The following is a 25,227-nucleotide window of genomic DNA, read 5'->3' as shown; positions in this document are numbered from 1 at the left end:
TGTGAGTATTACTTAATGAGTAATTTTTTTTCTTTTCAACTTACATAAGGTATGCTTTTTTGATTGAATTTAGGTCAGTAGGTATTTGAGCCAGAAGGAGACTTGCTTAGTTCGTTTTCAATTTAATCTAAAATAACTTGAAACTGTACATTACTGAGAAAAATTGTACTACTATTCTGGGGCCATAATTCTGAAGAGCAAGCAAACAGAAAGAGCATACAAAAGGAGAAGATCTCAACTGCATCACTGAATTTGTTACTGAAAGCGTGTTTGGAATAGTAAGTTAATAAGGACCTTATTTAAGTCATGGGATATGTCCTTCTGTTTGAAATTAAGTATTGGGCTATTCAAGTTTCTAATTCGTAAGTACCTTTTAAAGCTTTAAAATAACTAGAAGGCTTTATGGAAGAAAGATGTGGAAAGGTAGTATGTATTTATTTTTTATTGATAAATCATTTATTCTATGGCAAAATAGCTTTGACATTTCTCATTAAGGTATTGGTGCTACACTTCAGTCTCTTTTTAGTTATAATTTTAATGAAGTTAATGTTCTCTTTATGGTTTCCTTTAGTCATTTTGTAAACACTTGCATTGAAGCAATGTTTTTAACCAATTTTCCCTGATAATTTGGTAACAAAACATTTTCATGTTCTTACAATCAATTCTGGCTTATGTGTATAGTATGCACAATTTGATTTACCAATTAAGACTTGAAGCAGATCCTTATTTTTATGTAAATATTCTGTCTTCTCTTAATGGAGTCTAGATAAATTTGTGACACTAACCACATTTTCTGGGCTATGTATTTGGCAATAAATTCGGATGGTAGCTGGGCTCTTATAAATGGGAGATGATTTCCCTGAGAGATCAGATTGAAACCCTCTTAACTGGGTATAGTGATAAATTTTAAAAGAAAATTACTGTGAAAGATTGCTCTAGAGCTGTTGGGGGGAATAGAGGAATACATTCTTTTTCAGTCTGTATATCCAGTGTAAGCCTTTTGAAAGAGATAAAGGAGATACTTTATTACATTATTTTAGAAAGTGACATTATACAAATGTAGTCAGCTATTCTCAAGATCCCCTAGAAGGGAAAATAATCTGAAATTGCAGGGAAGAAAATGTAAATTAGCTAATTGTCAATATACTATGTTTTGACATGCTTATGCACTGGAAAATGCAAGGGTATGGGTAAATCCAATCAAATGTAAGACAAGAACTTATGGTAAATCTCAGGGGATAACTAGTAAATTAAAATACATGGCTTCCTCTGGTAAAATAAAAGTAACATAGTATTGTTAGAATAAGGATTCGTCACTATATAATAACATAAATTTATAATAACACTAATCATTGCTATTTAAATATTATTCTGTCTTCCACTTAATAAAATATATTGGTTGGTACTGCTCTCCTACATCTTTTAGGTTTGATGGGTTCTTATTTAGATGCTCAGTGTCAGATGATGTTCATGACCGTGTTTGGTATGATTCATGTCAGGTTTGAATTACTGCATTTGTTGGCTGCTGCTACGATTTTTTCTAACTTGAGGCTCATGTGTTCGGTCTTGGCAGTCCTGAGCTTAGTTTATAGTATGAAAACTCATAAGCAGCTGTAGAAAATTAGGGAAGTGTAAATATTGACATAACATCTTGACTTTCTGTCAGGCAGATATCTGTGGTATATGTCTGCATGTGGAGATCTTTCAGAAATCTGACACAAGCTATAAATTGAAGAGTTATAAAAATGTGATAATTTTTCCTTTTTGTTTCCCTATTTCAACTTTTATTTCTGCTAGTCTTTTGTGTATTATAATTTGATTTATGGACTGAAATAATGAATGGCAGAATCATAGAATGGTTTGGGCTGGAAGGGACCTTAAAGATCATGCTGTTCCAACCCTCTTACCACAGGCAGGGTTGCCACTCACTAGATCAGGCTGCTCAAAGTTGCATCCAACCCGGCTTTGAACTCTTCCAGGGATGGGGCATCCAGGGTTACTGGATGCCTCATCCCTGGAATGTCAAATACTTTGACATTTTGCATTCCCAGAACAGTATGAAATAGAAGAAATAATGTGAAAGCCACATTACAGTACAAAGTCAGTTGTTGAGATTTATTAGAACTCATGTATAATTAGATACACCACATTTGATGTACAGGCTGACTGTTTAATGTTAGTTCAGAATGTTCTTCCTATTTATTCAGCTAGTTTGGCATCTTTATTTTATATTTAACCATGACCTAACTTATAAAAAGATCAATGACATCAGCAGAGATTGATAGAAATCAGATAAAACCTGTGAGGACTTGGTTGCATTTAGCCCAATGATGAATTGGTGTTTTATAGAACTACCTATCACAGCTAAGTCCATTGCTGATAGCCTTCAAAGTTCATCTATACACAACTCTACACACTGATTAATTGATTTTTTCTAATTTTTTTTCTTCATTAAACAACATCTTGATGACCTTATGATCATTGCTATCAGATTTTTTACCTCTTATTTTGCCTTGCTTTCCGAATGATTTATGAATATATCAAACTGTATGAACTCTACCATGGGTCCAGAGAGGTCCCTGATCATTCTTTCAACTTAAACATAGTCTTACTGTACGTTTCATCTCTTTTAACTCATGATGAACTTTCTTCTTCCATGCAGCTTAGGTTTTTTGAAACATTTTGGGGACCTTGTTGAATGTCATTTGAAAATCCACGTTGATTAGATCAACAATTAGGATTGGTTCTCTCTTGCCGATGTGTTTGTTTATGCCTTCAAAAGACCCTCAATAAAGTTATGAGGCACAATTTCTTTTTAAAAGCCATTTAGTACTTTTTTATTTTGATTACATGCATCCTAATGTCTGCAGATTTATTTCACCTTACAATAATTTCTGCCAGTTTGCCTGACATGAATATAATTTTTTTCTGCCCTGTAGCTGCAGGAATTCCTCCTGTAGCCCTTACAAATAATTCAGTTTAGTCTTTTAATTTTCCATTGCTTTGCTGCATGGTGATTATAAGTAAGATGTTACACTCTACTGTTAATAATTAAACTACTGCATTCTTTAACTTCTTTAGAACTGCTGGAAGAGTACCATCTCTTCCTGATGACTTGTTATGTTAATTTTGTGGATTTGTTTGATAGTCTGATCTACTAGCACTGTTGTTTGAGACAGACCAACACTTCCTCTGGTAAAGAAGGTACCTGATTTGTGAGCCTACTTAAGCTCATGTTTTATAAAAAACAGATTAAAAAAAAAAGAAAGTCAATATTTTCCTTGCAAAGTGCTCTATAAACAGTTCTTATATACTCTCATCATTTGTGGACCCTGGAGTCTCTAGTAAGCTATCTACTTTGGATAAAAGGTTTAGTATTAATTTTTATGTGGTTTATATACCAGAATTTAGTCTTATCTACCTAGTCACTTGACCATGCTTATAACTTTTTATTAGGATACTTTCTTTACTAATTATAACAGTCACCTTTACTTCTTGTTTTAATTAGAAACATGGTATCTTTCCCCGTGGTGTGAAGTCCATTTCTCTTTTAAAACAGTTCCCTTTCTTGAATTTAATCACAGCTATAGTGCAGTTTTTACTTTGATTCTCCTAGGAGGCAGTCGTATCTGAGTATATTATGCAGACTGTTATAAAGTTGTTCTCCAGCAGAAACTTTCTGATCAAAGTTCTGCAAACTGCTTATGATTAAGTCAAGAATTTTTAACAGTAGTTTTTCTCTTAAGCAGTAACTTTATGGTGTCTGTAGCATCTGTTCAGTCTCTATCACAATTCCCAGTATAATATTTACCCAATCAGTAGAGGAATATTTAAAATCTACTATTATTTTTTTCTTTCCATTGCTGTCATAGACTTTGTGATTTCACTTACTGTGTTGCAACCACAGTCAAACATTTTCTGGGTGATTGTTAGTATAGATATAAGAATGCACTTTCTCACTTAAACCTGAAATGTCAATCCATCAGAGTTTTATATTTATCATTCTGGCAAGTAACTAGGCTTGCTTGGCTTATACCCACAATCCACTGTGGGTTGGGAATGGCTTATTCTGTTACATGCAGTGTGGGTTCCATTTACTTATGCAATGATCTGTGAAGATTATTGGAAAAACCACTGTTTTCCTGAAGGCAGTCCCATGCTTTCACCAAGCTAAAGCAAAAGCTATATACAGCTTTCTTAGAGATCTTTAGAAAATGACGTGCCCTTAAAGTGGGCTTCTGACATTACTTTCAAAGAAAACTGACCTGCTTATAACTCCCCTTGTCACAGATACATTAGGTGGAAAAACCTGAGAGGTACTACAAATATTTTCCATTTCATTTTCAACTTTCAATTTTCAAATAGTTGGTCTTGTGTACTGTCTTAAAAGTCATAAGTGAATTTTTTTTGCCTCTTTCAAACATATACAAACAACCCCCCTTCTAAAAGATAACTAGAGAAATTTGTGAACATTTTCAATACTATGTTAACGTTATTGTATCTGGAAATGCATACTCCTGGAAATGCATACTCCAGGCATATCTCCATAAGTGGGTCAGTTTGGAAGTTACTGCAGTTTGGGAAGACTTTTCTCTAAACTTGAAATGAGTTGGAACAGGATAACTAAATGAAATTAAAAAGAAGCTAAGGTTAAAGAAGGATTAAACAGAAAAGAGTAATTTGAGAGAAGGTAGGTGTGGATAGCATCTCAAAGGAAATACTGTGGATTTATAGATCTGAGACTTCAAAATATGGGTTATTTTGGAAATTGAATATGAATGACATATATATATGCCTTTTAAAAAAGGTAGGAATTTTACGTTGCTGAGAAAGGAAGTGAAGGGAGAAGTACTTAAGAAGATTTTAGACATGCTGTCAGTTAAAATCTCTTCTAGATAGAATGAGGAGATTCTTACACTCATTAAATGATGTTTTGCCAAGTAGAAAACGAGTTGAGGTGATTTTTCATTTTTTAAAATGCTGCAGCGTTTTTATATGAGAGATGATATTACCTTTTGATAATTTTTTTGCATTTTTATAGTTTAATAATAACTTATCAAAATGGGTTTGATAGTTTTAAAACAGTAGAGAAATGTTTCTAAAACTTAGGTTTCTAAAGCCATGCCTGGTTTTCAAATACTTGCAAATAGCAGCATATGTTGTTACAATGGCTATAACTCCTTTGTTACAAAGTCAAAGTCATGGTAAAAATGGAGAAGAAAGTAAATAAAAGTAAAAAAAGTGAATATGTATTTGTAATTAAATAAAAGCTATTTGTTGATAGTAAAGGAGACTGTCGACTTTACCACAGAATGATTTTTGAACTATTTTAATGTATAAAATGACACATAAATTAGTAAATATTTCTCTTATAAAAACCAGCGTTTCTTCTGGGCATTTCAAACCTGGGATTAATTGCATATTCTTTGTCATTCATTCGTGAACTCAGCTGTTCTGTGGAAAGTTAAAAGCTTATTTCTTTGTCTCTGTGACAGAAAGTAGTAACATTGTCTATTATCATTCCGGAATGTTAATGACAGTACATTTAGCTTAATTGCAATCCAATATATTTTTACATATCAGAATTATAATTTCAGATTTTTTTATTTTTTTCCCACAGAATATAAATGAAGAATGACGCAATATTAATGATTTCTATGTACAGCCTTATAAGAATCTTCTTTAAGGAGTTGCAGTAAGATAAACACTGAAAATAATTTTTCTCTGGTACAATGTGGTGAAGCAGAGGAATTGAAATTGTCCACCTTTGTACAAGCTAAGGACTTAAAATGTTTGTTATTTTGTGAGCAGAAGCAGTTCTGGAGTGAATTGAACTTCTGAAAATGCGGCCATGGACTGGTTCCTGGCGTTGGATTATGCTTATCCTCTTTGCTTGGGGAACTTTACTCTTTTATATTGGTGGACACCTGGTACGAGACAGTGAGCACCCAGATCACTCTAGTCGTGAGTTATCCAAGATCCTCGCTAAACTTGAACGCTTAAAGCAGCAAAATGAAGACTTAAGGCGGATGGCAGAATCTCTCAGGTAGGATCTAAAAGTAATTAAAACTGTTCAGAAAATGGTTAAAAATGAAATATCAGAAATTAAATTGTAAGGGTTGTATGTGGGATTTTTTGTAAAATCATATTTAACATTTAGAAGTATAGATGAGTGTTTTAATCTGTACTCTAGTAGCTGAAAATATATTGCCAAGCCTTTAAACAAATAATGTACATTTAGTTCTGGTCTAATGTAATTATTATTTAACAGTCATTATTTAATGATGTGCAAGTATTACTCTCAATGCCAACTTCAAACAAACGCAATTATTATGATATTTGTACAACTTAGAACAACTAGTTCTTTACACTCTGCATGCAGTATCTGGAAGAGCTAATTTTAAAAACGCTGAAAACATTTGTACAACTTGTTGAAGATAAGCTGAAGGTGAGCTGCAATAGATTGGTGCATTATATGAATTTTTTTATCTTTTCTTCCTTGCTGCTAAACTTGTAGAAATACTTGTAAAGTAGTAGGATCATCTCACTTTTTATAATTATTTATTAGATTGTAGATGGGTACATTTACAATTTACAGTGTTTTCTTTCACCTTTTCAGACAGACAGCTTTTAACATAGACTTATGATATCTCCTTTCTTAACAACTTGAAAGGGAAAGCTGCTTAGGCAGATTGGACCTAAGTTTGTGGACATCACCATGTGCAACGTAAAAATCCTGGTGGATCATGGGGACAAGAGCAGGTAGAGAAGGTAGGAAGGTAGAGAAGAGTAAAGCTCAGTACAAGATTTTTCAGAACGGGAGGGTAATGTTTATTTTAAAAATCTATAAATGAGCTGAATTCACTTACTGTCTCTTTTACAACTATGTACTCACAAGCACCAGGAGATGTGTGTAGCACTGGTGTGGCCAGGATCACCTGCATAGTACATGGAGAGCAAGGGGCACTGAAAGTTGAGTCTTCATCATGTCCCTTGGTTTCTTCTTGCTTGGCAGACAGAGACTGATTTTGGACTTGCCTTTTAATACTCTCTAGCAGCAGATGACATTTTGGATCTTCTGCCTTGATGTTTTGCTTCATATTTCACAGGAAAAATTATAGAATTGCACAAATGTGTTTTCTTTACTAGGGTGTTGTAGGGTTCTAATCCTGTTTTTGTTACCTTATCTTTAAGTCAGTTTGTTTCCGCCCTTCATTTAATGAAATCACACATATGGACTGTAGCAGTGAATTGAATACCTTTCCTCTTAACCCTGTCCTGATGTTTCTTCTGGTGCATTCTCTCTTTCATGAATAGCCAGGGCTATTTGATCTGGTAGGCTGGGTAGGCTTCCCTGCCTTGCCGAAATGTTTTCTCATTGCACTCTGTTCCTGGTTTCTGGAATGCACTGTAGATGTGGCTGCGCGCTGATGAGGCTTCTTAGCATAGGAAAATGTCTTAGTTTTGAACATGTCATCACTGAAGAAATACCTCAGCATTCATGTGCTGCTCCCCAGAGGTGGAGAAATGCTGCTGACCCAGGTGCTCTCTGTGGGGAATCTCGGCTGGGCCGGGACCCCTGGTATGGAACAAGAAGCTGGCTGAGAATGGAGACCCTGGTCCTGACAACATACTGATGCATCCTGAGAGAGCAGAGGAGCAGCAGGAGAAGAGCTGTCCCGTGGGGACAGGGAACACTGTCTCATGAGAACGAGGACTTGTTTTGAACAGTGACTGAGAAAAATATAAACATCAAAGGAAAACAGGGACAGGTGCACAGAAATGTTGTGAGAAAGTAGGACTGAGAAAGTCCAGAGAAAGTCCAGCTAAAATCTACCTATTAGCTGTGAGAATTGTAGTTTGTGTATGTAAGCTGACCTATCTGTGTGGTATACGTGTACCAAAAGAGCTGTATTTAAGAGGCTGTAAATTGCAGCTTGTGGCTGCTGCTGCTTCATTTTTCTTTTCCAATAAACTTTCTTGCTGAATATTATATGTTGTAGTCCGTCCCAACAACGACAGCTCCCTACAGTAAGAACAGATAATCTTCACCTTGCGTAATGTGGCCATAGATGGCTGAGTGGGCTGTAGTTTTCTATGATCAATTTATTAATAAATGATAACAACAGCATTGGCAAAGCCTGTAATATATTTTTTTGACAAAATGGTGTAATGTAGAGTATGCTGATATGATGAAATTTAAGCAAGATCCTGTATTTGAATAAATGCAGTCTTTAGCTTTCTTAACTATTAGACAGTAATAGTGAACCTTAGGGTTTCTTGCTTCAGAGGGGATAATATTTGGCTTTGAATGTGAAGATTACTACCCTCCAGGCTTTCAGCCCCCCATATTTGTCTGACTTGAATAAATGATAATGTGTTGTATTGCACAGTCATTGCAATATAACCTGTTCAAGTTACACAGTGACTAGAAGAGAGTACATGATCTTACGGATGACAGGGTGCTCTTTTCCTCTCAAGACGGATGCAGTAGAGACAGGAGATGTTAAATAGAGGCTAAATTATACTTTAGGCAGGGATGGTTTTTCTAGATACCTTTCTATAGTTCCCTAACTTTATCTATATTCAAATAAATGTTATATTTTTAGTGGGCAAGTTTTATGTAATAGGTTATACTGTTGATAATGATTTCTAAAAATAGAAACATTAGTTTATTTCTGATCTAACCATGTTAGAATAAAACATTTCAGCAATCCTTCTCTATGCTTCAGTTAGTTGCTTCAGGTTTCTAGAATTAGATTAGGTGATCCAAAACTGTGTTAACAGGACTTTGTTCAGCTTCTTTTTGTGAATATGTTGTTTAAAAATATTTGAGACCTTTGCTCAAAGTGATTGTATGTAACCCCGGGTGAATCTGAAATTCTTGCATGAGAAAGCCTAAATGATTTTAAATACCAGTTTGAACAGCCACACATTTCCAGCTTCAGTAGTTAGGGCTCTCCAGGAATGAGCCAGTTTAAACTGGAAGATTATCAGGCCTATTTTTTTGCTGGAAGTAATCTGAGATTGATGAAGTAGTAGACTTGGAGGGAAGTGATCTATGACAATATAGAGCCAAATTCATTATTTTTATTGTGCCAAATTCATGATATTATTTTCATAGAAATGTCACAAATAGGTTTGAGAAATATTCTGGTCAACCTCCATTATTAAAGTGTTAAATCATAAATGTGATACAGAATATCATTGTCTCATTTCTTCGTTTGCCAGATAGAACGAGTTGTGTTGAAAATAGCTATTAGCTTTAAAATTATCTGACTTACCGTTTTATAGCAGTATGTCTATTTAAAATGGGGCATTAACCAACAGTCCATGGATTCAGTATCTGTGTCCTGGAAAAGGTCACTGCTCCTATGAGCATACATTATAGAAACAAAACACCTATTAACTTCAGAAACTGAATAAGACAGAAAAGATTACTTTTGCTCTGGTTTACATCCTGAAGTGAAGACATAGTTTGGTTTAGGCTTTACTGATCAGAAACAGAAAGGCTGGAACTATTACTTGAATATGATTTAATTGCCAGAATTTTTGGTTTTGTACTGAAAACTCTATTTACTAACACTGGCTGTGAACTCTGAGTAGTTAAGGTGAATCTCTACACCAGGGTAACTCATAAAGGTAAACCCTCTTGCAAAGTTGGATTTTGTTATACTGAGGTAAAATCTTGCTTTTGCTGCCCTGCTCCACTAAGATTTTACATCTAGAGAACAAAGCAGCACACCCTTTGTGGTTAAAATATACAATATGTTATGGTATCCAATATACTGGTGCATGAAATGAAGTGTATTTCAATTAAGAATCTAACTTAATGTTACTTGTGGAGGAGTTTAAACAAGATGAGAGTGCCTACCTGTAAAATTGTAACAATAAACAAACATCTGAGTAACCACACTAGTTTTGACACTATTAGATAAAACTTTTGGATGATAAAAAGCTCCAAGTTAACAGAGTTTATCTTAGTGGGAAAAGAAGTTTCGTGAATGGTAGAAAATTATTATAATATCTAGCTGTGCCAATAATAATAGCTAGTTAGGATAGGGAGGAAGGGATAGAAGGCAGGTATGGTTACAAGAATTAGTAGTTTAATGAAAGCATAAGTTGTTTTTTCATTTCCACTTTGAAGTTAGAGGAAATTGCTATTTCATCTTTAATTACATTGGGATGTTATTTATATGGTAAACTGTGTGTAAATACAATACCTTTCAATTGCTTGGAATTTCCCATTATTATGGGTTCCTGTGACTTCTCTGACATCCTTCTGATAAAAGTGTCAGTCCTCTAGGATGGCTGAAAACAGGAGCTGGGCTATGCTTATTTTCATTCAACCATCTATGAATGCCAACATACAACGACAAGAAGTGATCTTTCCACCCTGAGATTTGAATCCTCTTTTACTACCAATTTATGTAGCAGCTCCCCAAAGACAACAACAGCAAAAAAAGAAAACCAAAAATGTGCCTTATGAAACACACCTTATGTGCATGCAAAACTAAACGTTCAAAAGTTAAAAAATTTCATATATGCAAGAAAATTTTAAAAAATATTAGCCCTTTTTTGCTCTATGATACTTAAATCATGACTGATTTTTAAATTTTTTCCCCTGGTTTCTTCTTTTCACACAGGATGCATGAGGAGTAGAATTTTAGGACAGGGAGAGGTATTTTTTTGGGTTATTTTGGTTTGTGTTTCCCTCCCACCCCAAGCATTTTTGTGTTTGATTTCACAAAATACATCATGTTCTCTTGATTTTATGATTTTTTAAAAATTATTTCTAATTTATTACCAGTATTGGTTAAGAATAGTTCATATTTTTGTACGGATTTTTGGGGAGCGTATTTTGAGATACTTATTTTCTAATATGTACCTTTGCAATAGTGCAAATTGGAACACTCACATCTTTTTGAAAAGTACCTGAAATATAAAAAAAAAATCCTTTAGGAACTGAATACACTTTTGTGGTGCACTCCTGATTACTTGTAATGACTTCAGGCACCACTTAGTTTTTATGGTGCATTTAAAAAGCCTTACATGAGAAGCTACTGTAGTTTTTCTTTTGCTGATAAGATGCTTTGTAAAAACCTTACTTGTGGGCTGTAAAGAGGCACAGATGTATATTAGTGATGCAGAAGATAAATGGAATGAAAAGTGTTTTGTATTGTCTGAGTTTTTTAAATTACGTGCATGAATATTGTGGTATAATGAGATTTGGAGGTTACCGTAATTCTTGTATGATCATAAACAGTATTGTGTGAGCAAAACTGGGTTGATTTTAGAAGCAGTCTAGATTTCATTACTGCAAATAGTAATAAAACAGAGGCTTTTAGAGATTGTTTTTTTACTATTCCAGTAGAACTGAATGAGCCCCTTCAAGAACACTTAATACAGACATAGTAGGTCTTGCAGCAAAAAGGAAAATCTTTAGTACAATTTTTGTAGTTATTTAAGAGAAAGTCCATAAGAGAGTAAGAATCAAATCAAAGTATTACATTAAGTTTTTTCATCATTTGCCTGTAACACAGCTTGTAATGTAGTTTTACCTAAAATTTTTATTTACTGTTAGGATTACATTATGAAAGCTAAAGACTGTCTCTGTTGCAGATAGGTGATATAAGGCTTTTAGGAGGAGGAGGGCTTAAAATGTCAGCTTTTGTAATGTCCCATTTTCTTAGATGGAAACTGTGAAACTGTGTATGCCTTCATCCCTGTCCTAAGCTTCATCCCTGTCCTGGGCTTCCTTTGTGTGTTGCTGGGTGGTAGTCAAATTTTTATATTTTATGGTACATTTGTGGAAGATAAGCCTGGCAGTATAGGAAGCAGTAATTTCAGAGTTCTCTTCAGGGAAATAGAGAATCTTGTTAAATGTATTCGTATTGTGTACATATTACCAATACGTCTCATTCAGACTATATTTGCTTCCTAGAGTCTATTAAATATTGCCTTTTGTAGAACCTGCAATTCTTTTGATAAATCTGATAACCTGTTTCTTAATCTGAATAGGACTATGCGTTATAAAGCAGAACAAGAGTGGAAAAGGGCAAAATGTAATCAAACAAATAAAACCAAACACAGGTATCTCTAGACATTGTTCTCATAGTTCGGAGTAGCTTGAGAAAGAAGAGATCAGAGTTTAATTTTGAAAGAGCACTACAGTTGCTTTAAAGTAGCAGGTGCTGGGGCTGGTATAGAATCCAAACTCCAGATCAATTGATCTTTACCAACTCTATTAAAAGTACATAATTCTGGGCAGGTACTGGGCCTGGTAAGCCTGTGGAAAACACTGAAAGGGTTTTGGATAGATGAATAGCTCTGGGTTGATAAAAACTTAAATATTCTTTTAAAGTGTGGTTTCCTATTACATGTATTTAAAGTATCTCAGGTTTGAAGCTGAGGCTGTTGCAACGGATGAAGATAGCTGAACTATATGGTGTGCACCTCTGCTCTTTTTACTGTTTTTTGTACAATTCTGAATTAAGGGAAGGGACACATCTTCAATGGATATAAATCAACACTAATTAGGACTGTGCTGATTTAAATTGATAATGGATGCTGCTTGCTTTTTATTTCCAGATAACATTGAGTGTTTTCTTTCAGTTTTAGTTACTGAGGGGGTTTTATCTTAGGAGGGTGAAGTAACAACCTGTATTCTTTTTGCTTGTGTCAGTGGTCATTAATAGTTGAACGTGATTTTCATCTTGGGAAAGAAAAAAAAGTGAAAGAAGAAAAGACAATCATAACGTGGCTTTACTGAGTTATAAACCTTCTAGCTTCATACAAAGATCTTGGGTATAAACAAAAAGAGAAAATAGTTGAGTGTGAACTTGTGAAATCTTACATTTTTCCTTTTACTGATAAATTAGGGTAACCTTTTAAATATCTTGGAAACAGAAAAAGATTTAAATGGTTTTTATAATTTATGTTTTGTTTTAAATTATTTTTACAATTCTTTTACATAGTATGGCAGTTCTTCTAGCTAAATTGAATGTCACTATGATTAATTTTTAAGGGATTCTTTTTGCCTTCAGAGATCCAGACTAGAGATCACAACTTTGTCATTGCCCCTCTATGTTACCTGAAGGTGAAGTGGCCTCAGTGGTATGGATTATTTTTCATGTCTTAAAATGTAGCTGGATTACTAAAGAAGGGACAAAGCAAGAAACAGGGTTTCTCTAGGATATAATTTTTTTAATGTTTAAAGTTATACAGTAATATCTGCATTTGATGAGTTGATTATGGAAAAGATAATTTGTATTTACTATAAAATGGTAGGAAACAGCGTGCATCATCACACAGTAAGTATTGAGAATTCAAATAAACCCACTACTCGGTGTATTAACTTGATTGCCCATTTAAGTGAATTATAATTGTGTTTATTTTCTGTTAATAACTGAATTTACAGTGTTGTCATAGCAATAAGTGATGGATATTCTGTGCTAGATGCTTACTGACATGTTTTTTATTGCTGATCAGGATTGTCATAGTTTAGATGAATTTACTTTAAACTGACTTCTTATATTCTAAGGAGCAAATCAGTTGTCAGGAATTATTCTGGTAATAATTGTTTTGGTAAGAATTCCTGTTTTTCAACAGGAATTTTTATTAATAAGTACACATAATTGCTAGGATATTGTGCTCTAAAAGTTATCTGCATTGATGATGCCAGGAGAATAGATAAGGATTTTAATTCAAATGCTTTTCCTTCAAATGTTATCATATCTCCAACTCAGTTGAAGTACTTGTAGAGGGCAATAACAAGCAAGCTGTGCTGGTTGCAGAGAAGAATTTTTTCCTTAATTTTGAGACTGGATGAAAGTGAGGAAGACAGTAATTCTGAGTCTAATGAGGTAACAGATGTAGAGATAAAACTGCAAAAAGCATAAGATATCTTAGTTTTATCCTAAAATGATGTAATTTTTGAAAGTCCAAACAACTAGCTTGGAGAATGTCCCCCCTCATCCTAACTCCTTTTATCTAACAGCCTAAGTATGATAAACATTTTTATTGAAGTATGCCAAAGCAAGTTGATTGTTAAAAGGAATGTACTGTTCTAAGATCTTAATTATATCAAATGAGCAGAATTATTATGCTGCTTTCATATCATCTGCAACTATCCTTCTGTAGGATTCTGTAATTACTACTTTAACAGACTTTCCTTATGTGAAGAGGATGTGTGCGCTGTCTTAAGACTTCTTATGGTAATGATTTTGTATCCTCTTACCCTATTGTTCTTCACAGATTCTACCTTTAGGGTATGTGACTTGTACAAGATAAGCCATTTTTTTCTGGTAATTTTGTAGTTAGTTGTTCTGTCACAATACAAATTGTGGAACCAAGTCAGCAGATACATTTCAATCTGGTGGTTTTAAACTATTGTAAGAGCATAAATGTCTTTCAATATACTTTTTAAAAGTTTGTTTGTATACTGTAAATTTGTTGTAGAAAGAAATTCACAAATGGATTGTTGATAGAGTATATTTAGAGAGTGCACATGTTTAAGATTAGAATATTTTACTCAGTTTTTACATGCTTGTTCTCTTAGTGCATAAAAAAGCAGATATATGAGCAGTTAATGATAATTGCATTTTATTTATCATGGTATCTTTTAGTGGGTTCACCCTGGCTGGATGCCAGGTACTCACTAAAACCACTTTCTCACTCCCTCTGCAACTGGACAGAGGAGAGAAAATATAACGAAGAATTCATGAGTAAATAAGGGCCGTGAGAGATCACTCACCAATCACCATCATGGGCAAAACAGACTCAAAGTGGGAATATTAATTAAATTTATTACTAACAGAATCAGAGCAGGAGAATGAGAAGTAAAATAAATCTTAAAAACACCTTCCCTCCACCCCTCCCTCCTTCCAAGCTCTACTTCCTCCCTCCCAGCAGTGCAGGGGGACAGGGAATGGAGGTTGTGGTCAGTTGTTTCTGCTGCTACTCAGGGAGAGGAGTCCTTCCCCTGCTCCCGTGGGGTCCCTCCCATGGGAGATAGTCCTTTCCAAACTTCTCCAGTGTGAGTCCATCCCTCAGGCAACAGTTCTTCACAAACTGCTGCAATGTGGGTCACTTTTTCACAGGGTGCAGTCCTTCAGGCACAGGCTGCTCCAGCATGAGTCCCCCAGAGGGCCACAGGTCCTACCAGGAAAGCCTGTTTCAGCATGGGCTCCTGTCTCCGTGGGTCAGCAGGTCCCTGCCAGGGCCTTGCTCTGTCTTGGGCACCCACCTGCACCAGTGTGGGTCTCCTCCATGGGCTGGAGGTGGATCTCTGCATCCCCGTGGCCCTCCATGGGCTGCAGGGGCACAGCTGCTCCACCATGGTCTGCACCACGGGCTGTGGGGGAACCTCAGCTTTGGTCCTGGAGCACCTCCTCCTTTTCTACTTATCTTGGTGTCTGCATTGTTGTTCATATGTTCTCATTCTACTCTTCTCTGGCTGGAATTTTCATCTACCCAATAACTTTTTTCTCCTTCTTTTTTCTCTTATTATCACAGAGGCATTACTATCTTTCCTGGTTGGCTTGGCCTTGGCCAGTGGTGGGTCCATCCTGGAGCCGACTGGCATTGCCTCTACTGGACATGAGGGAAGCTTCTGGCATCTTCTCACAGAAGCGACCCCTGTAGCCCCCCCACTACCAAAACCTGGCCACAGAAACACAATATGTAGCTTTAAAACACAAATCTGCTTTCAACAGGAAGCTTTAACAGCTTTAATAGAACTTTTACTAAATTTCTTTAAAGCTACGTAGCTTCCTCTTCCACCTCTCCCACCCTCTTCTGAAAAAAGGGCTTAAATGCTGTGCTTTATGTGATACAACTTTCTGATGCCCATATCAGTTCTTTATTCCCTTCAACTGTTCCAGTGGAAAGGAACTTTTCATCAATTCCTGAAATTTTATTGATGTTTAGTTATCTAGATCTGAGAGACCTTAATGACATCTCAGTTGGATATTTAAAATGCTGTCATTTCTTTTTTACAGTGAAGATGCTCCCTCAAACCACTGTTTTCTCTATGCTAAAGGTATCTTTTGCCTGTCAAGGCGTCTTCCTATATGGTGCCTTGAAACTGTGTGTTTGTGGGTAGAGAGAATATCTGTTTCTATTTATGCTCATATTCCCTTACAAATGAAGAATCGTCTTCATGTTCTGCAAGAATTCTGTATTCTTTGCAGTTCTCAAGACTTTTCATTGCACATCTGCTTCCTCTAATCCTTTTCAGGGTCAGCTCTTACAAAAGCTAATAAAAGGTGGAATAATTTTTAACCAGAAGTGTCATTTCTCTTGAAATGGAAAGGATTTTTACTTTCCCTACGTTAAATTTGTGAGGCAAATAGAAGTTTGCATCTGATTAATAAAATTTAATAATTTCAGTTTATTAATATATGAATTCAAGTTTGGATGATGAACAAACCTCAGTAATACCCTCAGGGCTGATTTATGGCTCATAGATTTCATGATACGTATTTCCATACTTTTCCTGTGTTCACATACCAGAGATTTCAGAACTGGAAGTTACAATTGCTGTTGTTTGGTGTTGTTTTTGGTGACCAACAGTTTAAAATACTAGAGTTGTCATAAAAAAATCATCATTATGGCAAATTTAAGAAGGTTGGATCTTGTTCTGAGTACAGAAAATACATTGAAATAATCTTGTGCAAATGTGTAGGAAGACTTAAGAGTGCAGTTGAAGTGCTGGAGCTCTGGTTCTCTAAGAATATATGGCCAGCATTCAAGAGCAGAATGTATTTTATGTGTGAATATAAAAAGTAGTCAGAACTTGAGTCTTGTGAAGGTATGTCTGTTGATTAGGCTTTGTTTGCATGCCAGTCAGTTCAACAAATGGTTGTTAAGCTGCCACAAATACTATTTTCACAAGTGGAGCCTAGAATTGTTCTTATCAGTGAGTGGAAGTCTTGTAAAGAACAGAGTTCAGCATCAGGTTGAATCTGTATGCTGCAGCCATGTTATGAACTGTTTTTCTTCTATGGGATCGAGGTTTTAAAATCTTTAATATGTTTAATTTCTTCTTGGTTTTAAGAAAATATGACCAAGGTTTATCAGTAAATCAGTATGGCATAAAAATGAGAGGAGAGTTGAATTGCTAATGCAAATAATTTATCAAATAATTATAAGTGATATGACTTTTTTATTTTCTATATCCTAGGATACCAGATGGTCCCATTGATCAGGGACCAGCTGCAGGAAAGGTACATGCTTTAGAGGAGCAACTTCTAAAGGCCAAAGAACAAATAGAAAACTATAAGAAGCGGACAGGAGATGGTGTGTAGATAAATTTTCTTTTACTTCTGAAACAAGTTTTGGTGTTTTGGTATTTCATATCACAAATGTATTGGCTTCTTAACAAATAAACCCTTAAAAAAAAAGCTACAATTACTGATGCTTTTATACTTTTTGATTTTTTTTTTTTAAATAGAAGGCCTTGGAAAAGACCATGAAATACTGAGGAGGAGAATTGAAAATGGGGCTAAGGAACTTTGGTTTTTCCTCCAGAGTGAACTGAAGAAATTGAAAAATCTAGAAGGAAATGAACTGCAAACACGCATTGATGAATTTCTGTCTGATTTGGGTCATCAGGAAAGGTACTTCTGTTAGTTGATTTTGACTTTTAATTAAACTGTTGTTATGTTGTTCAAAGGTGCATTGGAACTTATATTTTTAGTTGTCAATCTTTTGGCCTCCGCATTGTTGGAGTACCTTTTGTATCATATTAAAATATTCTGTATGAGTTTTGTTCATGCTGAACAAAATTAATCCAGAAACTGTTAAAAATTCAATGAAATCTGTCTTTAAGCGTATTATGTTTATAACTCTGTTCCCAACAGGATTGCTGTGACAGTTTGTGTGTTATCAGTAAACAGTTATAAGAAAATAGTTGAATTAACTAGATATACCATCTTAAACAAGTATCAATTTCCCAAAAAAAGCTGCGATCTGCATGTGTAAGCATCAGTAATAAAGCATGAGCCTTTGAAAATAATACTGTACTAAAGGGAAAAAATGGTAAGAATTTTCAATTCTTTAGAAATAATTTAAATACTATTTAAAACATAGTTTAAAGATAATATGTATTTATTTCTATTTATGATTATCAATGGGGGCAAATAATATAGTCCATTAAGTTTTGTAATTTAATATTCCATAATCCCAAAATCCAGTTTATCACAGTTTGATTGAGTTGAAAGTGAGAAGGGACTATTTAATTGTTGAGAGTTATTATTCATATAAAGGATGTGATTAAATTTCATCCAAATATTTCTCACTCAAGTGCAGCTATGTATGTTTGACTGAAATAAAAGTAGTGCTTGGCTGAAGTAGAATTTTCCTAAAGACTTGAGATCTTCAGTTGAACACTGAACTGACAGAGAATCTGCCACTTCCTTGGACAGTTTTTTCTACAGTTATCTCCCCTCAGAAATATTTGTTCTTCATAGAAGTTATTTCTGTTTGTGTTTCTTGGACTACAGGTCATTGATTCTTACGTACTTTTTAAACTATCTCTGCCAAAAACTTGAGCAAGTAGTCTAATGCCAGACTTTCTGATGTTCATCATGGTAATAAAATCACTTGTGTACACATTTTTGCCCTGTTTATAAAGCCAGGATGAGGCAGTCATCACAGTGAAACCTTGAATAATGTGTGTTTGATGCCAGGTTTTTATGTCCCTGCCTCCCAGGATAAGTCCTTTTCCTTTCTACACCAATGACTATTAATTCAATAAGCCCAATTTGCAAGTATCTGTATTTCTGACAGCCTTATGTTCACATCTCTCTGTACTTAAGGATGAGGTGAAACCCATTCTAGAAATGCATAGCTCCCTTGCATTGAATTTTAAAAGTTATGAGATGAATCCCAGTGTGGAAGTGTGAAACCACTGTGGTACTGGAAGAAGTTTGTATACGATACAAGCAATCACATCCGCTTTTTTTTTTTTTAATTTGACAATTTTTGTGTTGAATACATGTTTTCTTTTAACTGTCACAGTGGTTATCAAAAGCGGAATATCCTGGAGTCTCTTGAGTCTTAGTAGTAGATCTGTGTAGACCTTACTGTATGGTGAGATCCTCAAAGAAAACTAAAGTTATTTAAGCTAAAGCCAAACAGCCAGAAACTAGGTTTTATTAAACTAAAATGTAGACCATCTATTTACAGTATGGAAATTCGAAGGAATTGCATACGAGAAAACAGATACAAAAATGTTTCTACAATATTCAGCCTGTGTTCTTGGTGTGCTTACAATATTGCCTTCAAGCAATAATATTACCTTGTCTTCTTGGTTGCCTCTACTCCCAAGGAATTTTTTTCTTTCACCTTTAAGGTCAAGCTATTTGCTTCTTTTCCTTTAATCTTTCAGTCTTGACATGTGAGTTGCAGAAAACTCCCAGTTCTTTGTGTGCACATCCTTTGGCATGTGATGCACTGCTGTCTCTGGAGTGTTCTTTGCCCTCACAATGCACAGGAGCTCCCCAGGGAAGGAGTGGTCTCATCTTCCCTCCACACAGTCCATCTGGTCTCTGTTCCTGAAAGGAACATAGCATAAGTTTGGAATGAGCAAATGAGATGCTCTCATTCACTCTGAGAATAACAGGTTTTTAGTGTTTGGGGATTTTTTGTTATTGCTGGATTTTTTTGTTCTTTTGGTTTAATTTTTTTAAGTATATGTGCACTTGAATTTTTTTAAAGGCATTAAACAAGTTGCCAAATGCCCTTTCATTGACAGTGCTGTCTTAAAAAGTGCTGTCTTACTTGAATGGAACACTGGAAGTGAAGCTGGTATTACTTATTTATATATTTATATATTTATACATGAATATACATGAATAGATATCTTAGAAATTTTAATACATATTTTAATATTTGGATTAAAAAGATTAGTGTTAATTATAAGTACTTAAAGCAGTCTGTCATGCTGTCCTTATGTGGGAAAGCAAATAAAAGAGGTGGGTAGTGATCAAATGATGAGATGAGATAAGTAAGGTAGTGCTTCTTATTGGATGCCTTAATCACTGTTTGTTGACTATGTCCTAGGGGCTGTGTAGATTTTTCCCTCAGAGAGTGCCAGTCTCGCATATGTTTTTGTGAAGTGTTTCACTACCTATTCTGTTTGAAAAACAACGTTGCCCAACACAGAGTTTTCTGCATTGGGAATTACATAATTGTGTTCTTCTCGTTGCTATAGGGAAGAGAGCTGTTGAGAGTAACTTCATCTTAACATTGGAAAGACTACTTGATACAGAGTTAATAAAAAAGAGCAAATTAATGCTCTAGTTGTCATGGTTGTTTCCTTTGTTGACAAGGTGGCTGTTACTGAGTTAGTTTCATTCCTTCTCCTCCTGGGGAACAGCTGTCAGCAGGGATTTTGTGGTATTTGGCCAACATTTGATGCATAATGTTTGGACAAATTTTCACATTATTTCCATTGAATCACAGATTTTTCTTTTAGTTTTTATTTGTTGATGTAAAATTCCTAGGAGATTTAAGTGTAATTTTGCCTTATGACTGGAATAATTGTCTAGACTGATTATTAAAAATACCCACTCTCCGTCCCTTTATTTTGGCAATCAAATGCATGTGAAATATGTAGCCAGATTTTTTCCGTCATTATACTTTGCAGGAGAAAAATGCTTTTAAGAGCAGGTCCAAGATTTATTTTATGATGTGAAACAACAATAACAATTAATTGATATTGTTGGTTAGTAGCATAATGAAAGAACAAGTGTGATATTAAATATCTGCAATGCCACTGTCTGAAGTTTTCTGCATTTTACCACCTGCAGTAGCCTCTAATAATACTTTGCAGGCTAATCTTTTGTCTGCACTTGCCTATCCTGGGCTCATGAATCACTGGTCCATCTACTTTTAACTCTCTACATGGCCCCTGACCCTGGTCTTTGCTATTTGTGTCTTTTCTAAATCTGCATTAATAAGCCTTCATGGTGGTCACACTCAAAAAACCCTAGCAGATGTAAACTTAAAAATGCACGTTTCTCAGTACTAACAATCAAAGAAAGAAGGTCTCTATGACTGTGTCTTAAAATAGAACTACCTTTATAATAATTTCTGTGTGATAACACCTATTAATTTTTCAGTTCCTGGTTTACTTCAGATTTTATAATTTTTTTTTAAAGACTGTGGGTACTATCTGAAAACTCTTTCATGAATTCATAAAAATTTCCTGCAAATTATTTGATATTCTTTATGGTTTGTAGTGAGCAAAGCTGCCTTTACCTAAAGTCTCAAGCCACTGAGGCTGTATAATGGCTCTCTCATAATTTGTCTTACCTCAGTAGTGATGGAAAATAATTATATTTCATCTGTAAGGCTGATTATTAAAAGTTACTTACTGCCTTTCCTTTGCTATGGACACCATGGCCAATAATATAAAATTTGGACAATTTTTTCTGTAGAAATAGTAAAAATTATTTAAGGTCTGAGAGAGAATGTTTTTTAATTGGTAAACTTTATATTTTCAGTTATTTTATGTCAATATTTGCTGGAAGTATATTTCTATAAAGTAAAAGGAGTCTATACTGGTTACTTACATCAGAAGTACACAAAAGACCCTTTTTAAGACTTGTGAAAGAGCATTTGAAAATTGTTTAAAATATGGCTGTGTGCTTACACAGCTGCTTTTAATGATAGAAGATTTTTTTTTTAGTGTTTAGACCTTAAATTTATATTTTGTCTTTAAACACCCAAAAATGGTTGCATCCCATTTGGGAAGAAAAATATATTTAAACTCCCAAGAAAGTACATGGGTTTCCTTTTCTAATATGTCTACTAGCCTAAATGCTTTCTGTAAATTGGAAAACACTGTCTTAAGAGCAGCAGACTCTTTATCTGTTATTTGTGTATAATCTATTATATTAGGTTTACTCCATCATTAATTCTGTTCTAATTTTCCCTAAACTGTGTTTGCACATTACTTTGAGTATTGTGTGTCTTTAATAGTTACTGGTTCAATACTAGTTACCTGATGATACTTTAAATGGTTTATTTGTTTGCAAAACTGCAATAGGGTGTTTCAAGCTCAATTACCATGCAAAAGAAAATCCAGTTTATATTGTTTGAGATTAGAATGTAGATAAAGTTCTTCCAGTTGATTGGCAGAAGGTGAAGGTTACTGCTGCTGAACAATTTGGGTATAATATGTAATACAACAACATTAGATGCTATATAGATCAGTGTCACTGCTACCCTGTGTAGAAGCGTGGGTGTAAAGGCCAGAATGTGTGTATGAGAGTGTATGAGAGTGAAAAGCTACAGATCCATGAATATGGTTATTAGCAGGAGAACTCTGTATGATAACTCTGCTGATAAAGATAGGCCTGTTCCAATTTGATTTATTTCAGTGTTTATTGCTTATATACTGTGTCACTGGAAATAGTTACCTTAATAGGGATACACAGTCTGCTCCTCTCTCACTTGCTAAGCTTGTTTGCCTTAGCTAACTACCTCTGTGCTTCCAGTACTAACAGGTGCTGCCAACAACGGGACCTTCACACACTGTTATGAAATATACTTCTCTTATCCTCATGCTCCTTTTTTGTCACTTCCCAAATTTCTCTGCCTTTGTTCTGTTGCATCTCTTTCTCACAAGTGATTAAACTTGTGGTTTATCAAGAATTTCAGGCAATAAATTACAACATCTAAAGTTCAGTTGAAAATATTAAGAAATGTGGTGCAAAGTTAAAACTTTAGCATTGTTATGGAGAAGTGTTTAGCAATTTTAAATATTCTCAATATGTGAAACCAAGTCTGAAATTATTAGTTCTGAATTGGGCTACCTTTTACTTTTAGAATAACCATTAATGTTTTAACAAACACTTTAAATAATATGCCTCTCGTTTAGTATTTCCTCCCAAAAGCCACAGAGATTAAAAAAAAATCTTTTCCTAGATGGTACTGTTTGAACTCTTTTTCACAAAATCAGTAATTTTAAATAATCTGGCTAATTTTAACAAATAAATGCCATATATTATTTATCTTCTCATAACAAGATATTCTTTATTCTGTTATTTGGCAAATGAAATGTTATAACCCCAAGAAGAGAATCTCTAGTGTATTACATAACCTCAATTTAGTATTTGATAGTTCATCAAAATTCAATTTTTGTAATATGGACTTGTATGGCTATGAGTCTGTTTAGAATTTTTAATTTTTTTATTTCTTTTCTATTTGAGTATTAGTGGCATGAAGTCATTGTAAGCAGGTGGAACACTGCTGTCTCCTTCCAGAATCGGAAGGAGCTCCATATTATAGTACATACTGCTTACTAAACCTTGTAATAATATCCTATAGTTACTTTTCATTAACAGAAATATGTTGTACCTGTGCTAAAGACACTTGTAATAATATATTCTATACAAGCATAGTAAGATAATTGCAAGAGGAAAAGTAACAATGCATTATAATAGAAGGTATTGTAGCAATCACTATTGCATTTCCATGTGGCACCACTGGATAATGTATCTAGCATGGAACTGTGCTTTCCTTTTAGTTTGCTTTGGCACATACCAAACCCAAATGCTTTGTATCAAGCAAGTCTTATGCCCAAGATTTTTTTCCAACCCATCTCCTGTTTAATACATGGGTATGGAACGTACGTTAGATGAAGGACACACTCAATCTTTCTTGGCTGCTGTTTGAATTGTGGAGTAGGAGGTGGCATGAAGAAACTGTTTTTGAGGCTACAATTGAAATATCACTTTAGTTTATCTTTAATTTAATCCTCCAATTTAGTAATGCCAAGATTGTTTCCCATTTTTTTTAAGATTGTTTTCCGTTGTTGTTTATAGGTCAATAATGACCGACTTGTACTACCTCAGTCAAACAGATGGAGCAGGAGATTGGCGAGAAAAAGAGGCCAAAGATCTAACAGATTTGGTACAGAGGAGAATAACTTATTTACAGGTAAGAGAATAACGCTTTTGAATCAAGGTAATTCAGTCAAGCTATGAGAGAGTGACCAAAGGAGGGCAATGAAGATGGTGAAGGGCCTCGAGGGGAAGGTATATAAGGAGCAGCTGAGGTCACTTGGTCTGTTGAGCCTGGAGAGGAGGAGACTGAGGGGAGACCTCATTGCAGTTACAACTTCCTTATGAGAGGGAGAGGAGGGGCAGGCACTGATCTCTTCTCTGTGGTGACCAGTGACAGGACCCGAGGGAATGGCCTGAAGTTGCGTCAGGGGATGTTTAGGCTGAATATTAGAAAAACGTTCTTTACCCAGAGGGTGGTTGAGCACTGAAACAGGCTTCCCAGGGAAGTGGTCACAGCACTAAGGCTCACAGAGTTCAAGAAGTGTTTGGATGATACTCTCAGGCACATGGTGTGATTCTTGGACATGGTCCTGTGCAGGGCTAGGAGCTGGACTTGATGATCCTTGTGGGTCCTTTCCAACTCAGCATATTCTGTGATTCTGTAAACGTTTTTTATTATTATGTATATAGCACTTAGCTGTGCCCTTGTAATAGAGTAATTACACAATGTTTTAAAGTAAATGTTGTTATATGAATGAATTACATAGAAAAGAAATTATAACATTTGTTTCAAACATATATTTTATGTGTATATGGAAGATAGTATTTCAAGGAAATCTTTAGGGTTCGGACTTTTGTTGTTGGTTATGTGTTTCCTTGTGTGTGTGGTTATTTTTTTGGATCCGGGGTTTTCAATGGGCTGTATTTAGCTATTTGAATTCCTTGTTTTATTATAAAAGATAAGTCTGGTTTATTTTTTTAATCCTTAGAGTGTCAGAATTCAAAAATATGTTTGCACGCTGTTTAAAACAAAAATATAAAAGTCCTTGTATCAAACTTCTGAACAAAACCATTTTTAAAAACACGAGTATGCAAATTTGAAGTGCTTGTATAGTATATTGTCTAGACTGTTTCAACAGATGTGTGAGACTTCTCATAGATGCTCATATTTTGAGTGCATAAGGCCTTTTTAATACATGTGCTTGTGTGTGTGTATAAATTTAAATAAAACTTGTTCTGAAGGTTTTGGGACTTTTTTCATGTCTGAATGCATGGAGCTATTTATGTAGTGATCAAAAAGATATTTAATGTAATCTGTTTTATTTGTACTTGGTTTATTTTTTGTGGCATGTGTGCACCTGTATTGTATGGTCACTCCTAATGCCTGATCTTTTCTCTTGTGTAAGTAGCTGAATTTGTTTCTGAGATG

The 25,227-nt window shown here is 34.9% G+C and overlaps 1 protein-coding gene across 4 annotated transcripts in view; it reads left to right on the top strand.

The window, feature by feature from the left end:
* FUT8 (fucosyltransferase 8) overlaps positions 1-25,227 on the top strand; it is a 112,300-nt gene that overhangs the window by 50,656 nt on the left and 36,417 nt on the right. For 3 of the 4 annotated variants that reach the window (XM_064657838.1, XM_064657835.1, XM_064657836.1), the window contains 4 exons: positions 5,621-6,046; positions 17,186-17,301; positions 17,456-17,621; positions 23,838-23,952. In XM_064657838.1, the coding sequence (XP_064513908.1) occupies positions 5,844-6,046; positions 17,186-17,301; positions 17,456-17,621; positions 23,838-23,952 (600 nt within the window). In that variant the 5' untranslated portion in view covers positions 5,621-5,843. The remainder of the gene's footprint in view (positions 1-5,620; positions 6,047-17,185; positions 17,302-17,455; positions 17,622-23,837; positions 23,953-25,227) is intronic. The other variant, XM_064657837.1, reaches the window with a different exon arrangement.

Source organism: Pseudopipra pipra, chromosome 6, assembly GCF_036250125.1.
Source record: "Pseudopipra pipra isolate bDixPip1 chromosome 6, bDixPip1.hap1, whole genome shotgun sequence".
In the NCBI taxonomy this organism is placed as follows: domain Eukaryota; kingdom Metazoa; phylum Chordata; class Aves; order Passeriformes; family Pipridae; genus Pseudopipra; species Pseudopipra pipra.
The sequence above is the reverse complement of the archived record's forward strand: the minus strand, read 5'-3'. Positions and strand labels throughout refer to the sequence as shown.